The 8,447-nt window shown below is 45.7% G+C and overlaps 1 protein-coding gene across 2 annotated transcripts; it reads right to left on the bottom strand.

The window, feature by feature from the left end:
- Positions 1–1,176: 1,176 nt before the first annotated feature.
- On the bottom strand, positions 1,177–8,447 carry pld5 (phospholipase D family member 5). 2 transcript variants are annotated; one of them, XM_068728931.1, is made up of 10 exons: positions 8,083–8,447; positions 6,093–6,229; positions 5,780–5,963; positions 5,534–5,642; positions 4,967–5,094; positions 3,537–3,734; positions 2,641–2,792; positions 2,363–2,528; positions 2,124–2,214; positions 1,177–1,906 (listed from the first exon to the last, which is right to left on the bottom strand). In XM_068728931.1, the coding sequence occupies exons 1-10, from the start codon at positions 8,113–8,115 to the stop codon at positions 1,650–1,652; spliced, it is 1,455 nt and encodes a 484-aa protein (XP_068585032.1). In that variant the 5' UTR covers positions 8,116–8,447; the 3' UTR covers positions 1,177–1,649. The 2 variants fall into 2 exon arrangements, with proteins under 2 accessions (XP_068585032.1, XP_068585033.1); XM_068728932.1 differs by having other exon boundaries at positions 1,750–1,906; positions 2,359–2,528.

Here is an 8,447-nt window from a genome sequence, read left to right as displayed (position 1 = left end):
TGCTGCAAAGGCATCTGCCGTCGGACCCCCCCCCCCCCCCCCCCCCCCCTCACCCCTCCTTCTCCTCCTCCTCCTCCTCCTCCTCCTCTTCCTCTCAGCTTCCCCTGCCCATCACACAGAAAATATATAAATATATATATATTTAATGCTAACGAATGTCCAAATCTCTTTAAAAAGCTCAGTCGAGAACAAAGGAAACAACTTTTGGTAAAAGTTCTGGATGTGTAGTCAGTGTCCTATACCCTTAATTATTTCCTAAGTACCTCAGCATGACGTTGCCTCGCGTTGTTTTGCACACAAATCATAATTTGTGGTTCAGCTCGAGGAGGCTGTTCAACACAATACAGATAATAAACCGTAAACTCTTCATCCCGGACAGATGAACCCATGAATGTGGTGAAGTTCTTCCCCCTGAATACAAAACCCCCCCAAAAAACTCATCATGCCAAGAATCAGCCTGTGATTGAGCTACTGCGCCTCCTGGTGTTTAAGACTGGAAGCACATCTGTAAATCTCTCACAGATGTGTGCTGCATGTTTCAAATGTTGTAAAATAATAACCACGTTAAAAATAATGTACATAATTTCTTCGGATGAATCATGATCTATAAAATGCTCAGTTGTCTAATTAATCAATCCTGCAATAAATCCTACCTTTACAATGCATGAATCCACGTGTATCAACACAGACATAGTTTGCATTGTTTTTCTTGACATAACATGAATTATTCCATCTGATGTGAAGATTAAAACGCTGGTTTGTCTGCCCTCCAGTGGACACATGTGGTTCATGCAGTTGGACTGAGTTCATCACGGGGGCGTATAGATGTAGCATCACACAAATCAAACACTCAAATTAAATTCATATTTTGGACTATTTCTAGCGCAACGGAGCAATTTCTTGGACATACTGGAGATGTTCTGTTTTGACCAACAAGTGACTTTAGCTTTTGTTACAACGGGTGCAATGTGAGATCATATAATACATAGTGACCTCATCACTGTGGTCATAATTTCCCGCATACATGCATGATGTATTTATTCTCTAATTCTGTGACTCCAGAGGCCTCCTTATGGTTCAAATCCACATGTGTGAATGTCGGCCATGTGCTCCCCAGAGAGGTGATGCTGGAATAAACACAACAATTAGGAAAAATGTACATTTAATAAGGTCAGATGAACACGTTCAATGAGATGATAAACAGTCTGTGTGCTCTTCACTTACAGCATTAAAGTCCTAAATGACGTAAAATACAAATTGAAAGCGTCACCATTGAATACTAAATGATTTGTTTTGGTAAGTTTGACGGGATACGTTTATGGATTTGAATAAGATTCACGTTGAGCATATTGATTTTATAATCAGCATATTGCTTGTCATGATATATAGATTGAATTTGAATATTGCTTCCAGTATTAGTGCAGCATAGCATGCTCATATAACAGTCAACGTTTAATGAAGTGGTTAGATACGATTACTGTAACTTGCAACTGCAGTGAGTCAACGTATTCCCTCAAACATCGTCTTTGATTGCTTCTGAATCTATTAAAATAAAGTCTAATAGTGTGCGTCACGTTCTCACATTGTGTACATGTGATCTAGAGTCTTCGGCCCGGTGAGGCTTCAGGATATAGAAAGACATTCTCTGCTCATAAAGATGAAGAGTCCTTCCGCTCGTCTTCCTCCTCAGTCTGCAGATGAAGTTTCCTTTGCTGCGGGTTTCTGCGTTTCCCCGGTTGATCTTTGTTTCCTTGGAGACTCTTAGCGTAGCGTGACCTCCAGTCTCTCTCGAAAGCAGCCCTGAAGTGGTCCAGGACTCCTCCGCCTTCGACACTATTTTTCATCTTGACCACCAGCCCGACTCCCGTGTTGATGGCGAAGTCGCTCCCGACCCAGTCGTGGTTCCCTGTGGAGAGACAAGAAAATAATGACTCCTAAGTTCTACTATAATGTGCTTTTCTTCTTGCGAACAATCTAAAGTTATAGTTTCCCATTTGGTAAAATACCATTGACTTTAGATGAGTCCTTTAAGTCAAGACATGTTGTTCAAATTGCTCAAAATATCTTGAAAACATGAACGTAAAATAACCAGACAAATGAATTGATTGGTGCACATCGCCTACCGACGTAGACAGCGTTGTCGGTCACCATGTACTTGTTGTGGTTGAGTCCGTGTTGAACGTCTTCCTCTTTCTCCTCGTGACTGAAAAACCTCTGCAAACAAATACATGGATCATGACCAGTGTGTAGAGATGCCACACTTATTCTACATGTAATATGCAGGAATAAAGAATCTAGAAGAAGTTCACTGCCGATAAGAAACCACAGCTTTGGTGAAACGTATCTGGAGGAACTCACGCACCACCTCTACTGAACAGTTGTGCAGCTGCATGCAGAGCGACTTGAGGGAGGTGACAAAGTTGAAGGTGAGAGGGTGAGTCTTCTTCCAGAAGCTTATCAGCAGGCGGACTCGGACTCCTCTAAGTACCACAGCCTCTCTGATCATCTCATCAATAGGTGACCAGTACCTATCGGAACCATGGTAATTAGACACTGTTTCATAATTAATACAACCTATCCGTCACATGAAACCATGTCTCAATGTGTTTCAAAGCTCTTAGAAATACAGTTCTAATATACCTTGTGACTGACGTTCCTCTGAAAGTCCGGCTCAACAGAGGGAGGTAGTCCGTCACAGATATGAAGATGAACGTCTTTGCGCTCTGGATGACTTGATCGATGGCGTCGACATCTCTGGTGCGATCTTTAGCGCAGAAGAGTTCAGGAGAGGTCTGCAGACGGGATACATCATTCAGACAGCTCTGTACCCAAAAATGTAATAAAAACTTTGAAAAGGCAAAGAAGTGGAAGGTGAGTTACTGCTCTTAGGGTACAGGGTGTACAGGACAACTTGCAGGAGGGGAGAACCTGATCCCCATAGCCATAGCCTGTTCAGTATGGTGCTGTGGAAAAGAATTCCCCCAATAAAGTCTAAAAATATGATGAGGACGACTTTTGATATTGAGTTTGTCCCAATTCAAGAAACTAATTTACACCCCACTGAAACATGTTGCACTTATAAGGTCAACATAATTAAGGTGTATCGTTTTCCACAATGTCTGACAGATTCAGTGAAACATTTTGACAAAGTAAAGGGCAAGAAAACATTAAGGCACACGTGCACAAGAGCAGGCTGGAGTTGCCAGCAGCTTCTGACAGCGTGGCTCCGTTAGTTCCTGCAGGATGATGAATGTCCTAAATGCAACCGGTAGGCGCCTTGTCGCTTAGAGGGTAACAAGATTCATTACTGTCAAATTAGGCTGAGGTGCTGAGATGCTCCTCAGCGTGACGTTAACATGATGAATCACCCGCTGCGTGTGTCTGTTATTAGCTGGCAATGCAACTTTTATAAAGACATTCGGCATCTAGTCCGGAGTGAGGAAACACAGAGCAGTTAAATCATTTATCACGGACACAACCTGCGTGGAGTCGCTTCATGTGTTAGCGTGCGGTAAAATACGGACGCCGTTCCTCACAGACACGTAGGCGGCGGCCTCCGAGGCGTTGAGGCGTAGCTCCAGGGCGCCGTGCGTCCCGTACAGCGCCGTGACTCTCTTCGACCAGATGGAGGGGACGTAGTCCCTCTCGTGGAGCTGCCAGTAAAACGAAAAGACTCGGTGGAGGTCCAGAGCCAGACAGCTGCAGTTGTACACCACCACCCCCAGCTCTTTCCTCTGTGGGGCGTCAGAAAGAAGAAGCACTCAGGAGAAGGTGATGCAGCAGAAAAGTTGCAGTCTGTGTGTGTGTGTGTGTGTGTGTGTGTGTGTGTGTGTGTGTGTGTGTGTGTTCATTGGACAGATGCTTTCACAATGTGACAAAGGAACTAGAGTTAGATAAAAGGCATTGTGCTGCTGATCCTACAGTGATAATAGTAACGCTCTGTGAGAGGATTTGATCATCTCATAGTAGTAATTGATTCTATTATGATATTACAACAGGATCAGGGATTCTTGGCTCTGTGAGGTGCTGAACGCTCACCAACATGCTCACAGTGACGACGCCCACATGCTCATGTTTCACAGGTATAATCGGTCGAGACATTTTAATCAAAACTGCAAACATCGACCTCATGATGGCGCTAGAGGGAGACTCAGCGGTGACTCAAGTCAACAGGACTCCTCCTCTGGGCAGAATGGGTTCTAATGTGAAAACTTTAATTGCAATTCATTCACTCGTTGTTCTTCAGTCTGGACCTCACAGAAAAACAAGAGTTCTAAATATATAATCCCGTCTGGTCCTTAATTATTGTTTTGTGTTCTATTATGGTGAGTGACCCAGAAGGAAGCACACAGACGTACCAAGTCTATTCTACTACAGGGAGTATCTGACTCGCCCTCTTTGTGTCTCATCATGTGTGTGTGTGTGTGTGTGTGTGTGTGTGTGTGTGTGTCACCCTTCATGTGTGTGTGTGTCTCTTCCTTCCCTCTGGCTCTTTAGTGAATCACACTGAACAGTAGTTCTTCCTCAAGCCCGCGCTGAAGCATGAACAGTGCCAGGTAACCGCTTCCAGTAGCAGTATGCTAATGCTCCCTGGTTCCTCCTCTATTGTAATGCAGTGAATTACACACTAAATGCAAAGTGAAATGCTGCTTGTCTTTCTGACAGCAATCTTAAATCATCCCCCGATGCCCATTAGGAGCGGCTGGAGTAATTGCATAAAAAGGTACAGGTTGTAGAGTGGAACTAATCCTGACGATGTTTTAAGTCCCCGTGGAGCGCAAATGTTATCGTTTAATTAAGTTTGTCCGGCTTGTATTATTGAGAGACCACCCAAAAATCTGCTGTAGCCTCATCGAGGCCAGAAAAGAGCTGCAGATCTGACCACACCTCTAGCTGCAGCAGCAGCTCGTTCATCCTCTGGCCTGACTTTGCTCGGCACGCTCAGGTTGTCGATGTCTGCTGTTACCTTGGAGAGCGACCTCCAGTCCATGTCGGCGCTCCCGATGTAAATGTGCCTCCGATCCACGATCCAGAACGAGGAATGCAGTCCTCCTCTGGTAAACGCTGTCATATTAACAAAATGAACCTCTGCGTCTGGATAGCGTGAGACAGAGAGACAGAGAGACAGAGAGACAGAGAGACAGAGCGGCGGCAGGATGAGGCGCAGAGGATTGTGGGAATGTGGAGAGTCTGACGGACATGAGGGCAGCCTGAGCTGCAGAAGGCTTTGAAAGGAAAGCAGCCAGGTGCATTAACAGTCGTGATTATTTTGACCTTCATCGTGAAGTTTGGCAGACGTGATGAAGGTCGCGTGACCCTTGCTGTGGAGGCGCTGGACGGGGCTCAGGTGTGTAAATGAGTCTACATCTGTCAACTAAAACACTGAAACACTCCTTCTCCTTCTCCTAAAAACCGGTTTGTGCACAGACAATGTTATCGGCTGAGTCGTTTGGAGCTATAAATCTTCATTCTGGAAGGTTGCTGTGGCATATCAAATTGCTTTTATAAAATAGAAAATATGACAGCCACTCACTGTGTGCTGCCAAGGTCTTCAGTTCAGCAGAGTTAGTCAGACTGCTGGCAATCTTCAGTTTTACCCCACGAGGTTTCAGGCTGAGCAGCCTCTGGAACAACAGCTGACCCTGAGGAGGAGAGGGATGTTCTGACTCACTGTTGGCGATACGTAGATCTCAGCAGGATTAACCTCAATGAGAGCTGCGGGGGAATAATTACATTACCCCTTACATTACAACGGCTGGGAAACGCAATTACTTCGTACCTGTTTGGCAGAGCTTGGCGTTGTTTCGAGCTCCCAGGGGTTTAAGGCCCAGACAGGTGACACCACCTCAACTGAGTGCTTCGCCTCGTCCAACAGTGTGTGAAAGCCAACGGAGAGAGGGAGGTGGGGTCTGCCACCCGCGGGGAGAACGAGGTCGTCTGGAATGTTCTCCACGAGCACAATGCTGAAATCAACACTCTTCTTCAGTTCAGTGGAACTTAACACATGTACACATCAAAGTCTGTTCACACGTCTTCAGGAGTCCTGCTCAGTGTCTTAGGTCATAGATGTTCAGCATGTTAGAGCATCTCACCTGCAGTCTCTGCTACAGTTTTCCTCTGTGATGCCGTCCTCATCGTCCCCCCAAATGTCCACCGATGAGAAGATCAGCGCCACCAGCACAGCAAAGCAGCAGAGGAGGGCAAAGATGGCGATGCACTTCTGCTGGGTCTGGAAGATGAAGTTAGACACAGACAGGCAGCATGATCTGCAGCACTGTACTGTAAGAGCAGTAACTCACAGCGGAGCCACTGACATGACGTGGTGTACAAAAGGGAAATGATCAGCCATTAAATGTTAATGCTGTCATTCAATATCACCGATTAGAGGCTTGGATTCACGACTGATTCGACGACAACTGTCCGTCGTCTCCGGACTGCAGGAACTCTTCGTTTGACAGCTCGGCTGCAGAGAAACCCAAAGCTCTGGAGCGAAACCCCCCCTTAGCTTCACGAATCCTACTTCATGCAACGGAGCAGAGGACAAGTGGAGCGTGACGCTCTCCATGCTGAAGGCAAATTGATACACACTAAAGCCCAACTATAAGGAATGCTGGAGACTCGGGTTCATGCTTTTCTGTGTACTGTCTGCTCTGTTGTTGAAGCGAATCCCCAGCTGGAGGGGATCTTTATGACCTCTGGGCCAGCGGGGGCACGCCCAATGTCGCTTTTATGACAAGCGATATTAAAGTCTATATTAGTGTGCATGTATGTGTGTGGCATTCTACGGTACTGGGTGTAATACGGGTTGGGTTCGGCCGTTTTGCCCTGATCCAGCCCGAGGAGTCTTGATTTCCACTGTTTTAAAAGTGCAGTTCGGCACTTCTGTTTCGCTTACGACGACAGATTTTCACCATCTCACTCCCTGCCGTGTTTGGCTGCGTCGGTTTTGTGAGCAGTCATCACATCGCATAATGCATTCCCTTTTGTTGTGTTCAATCAATCAAATGTATTCCGCTGATTAGTTTGGCGGCATAAGCAGCGGTCTCTAAAAGACGTCTCCCAGCTGCGACTTCATATCTTTAAATAAGTTCTACGATGAAACAAAAGAAAAAGCACACGGCATCACACAGAGAGGATGGGGGGTCGGAGGGCGTTCGTCAACTTGATCTCTCCTCCCCACGCTGTCTCTGTCTCAGGCAATGAGGCTGAAAGACCGGTACCGGCCGGATCCACCTCACAACCCCGTCTGCTGTCCACGGAGACCACCGAGCTCTTCATCGCACTCAGCAGAGCCGAGGACCGTGCTTGACTTGTGTGTGCATGGCTGCTGCGTAAAACTCACGATACCGAATGAAAATGACAGAGTGAAACGGGTCTGTCAACTTACAGTCAATGCACACACACACACACACACACACACACACACACACACACACACACACACACACACACACACACACACACAGAGCTGTTTTGGATCATTTTCATTTATCAAGCAAAAATGCCAAATATTAGCTGCTTCCAGCTTCTCAAATGTAGAGATTCCCTTCTTGTATCTGTTTCATATCATTGTGCATTCCATTCATTTGGGTTCTGTGCTATTGTTTGTACAAAACAATCAATTGTAAGACCTCCCCTTACGTACCGGGAAAGTGGGATGGTCATTTTATGACACTTCATAGACTAAATCCTTTATTGAAAATGAATTGGCAACAATTTTGATCATCAATATAATCATCTATATATATTTATGAAACCAAATGTCAAATATTAGCTGGTTGCAGCTTCCCAAATGTATTTTCTTCTTTTCACTGTAAATTGAATTTCTATGAGGAACCGCTTAACTGATTATATTCAAAGAAACTATTTCTAAATGAATTGATTATGAAACTGTTAAGTCACAGCCCTGACTGGGTTTCTTTCACATGTGTTTTACTGGATATTGAAGAACCCATGGAATGAATTTTGGGCTTCATCCAAATCAATCAATGAATACATAATGTTATGGAAGCCATAAAAACTACAATCCCCCAAACAGACACATTGAGAGTAATATCACTGTTAAATAGACGTAAACATCACCTTCAAGGGCTCCTGTGTGGTCGGTCCCGCCATGAGAGCAGCACTCCTTCAAACTTCTCTGACAGGTGGGGACACTGCAGCTCCGTCACACATCTCTGTCCGTCTGTCTCTCCGTCTTCATCACCCACTCTCAGCCCGTCCTGCTCTGATGTCTTCACTCTTTGCCGCCGTCTTCATCCTGCTGGTTCCTCACTGTCCTGGAAGGTACGACGTGTGTGCACCTCGAATCCTGGTCCGTCCCAAGTCCTGACATGCTTCTTCCAGCCTCTAGCTGCGCGTGTGTGTGTGTGTGTGTGTGTGTGTCAGTGTGTGTGTGTGTGTGTGTGTGTGTGTGTGTGTGTGTAAGCTGCCTACCCGTGCTGCTC

Source organism: Cebidichthys violaceus, unplaced genomic scaffold (genome assembly GCF_023349555.1).
Source record: "Cebidichthys violaceus isolate CVI_PGR_0920_01 unplaced genomic scaffold, fCebVio1.0.p SCAF_44, whole genome shotgun sequence".
NCBI lineage: Eukaryota > Metazoa > Chordata > Actinopteri > Perciformes > Stichaeidae > Cebidichthys > Cebidichthys violaceus.
This window is presented reverse-complemented; position numbering and strand designations above follow the sequence as displayed.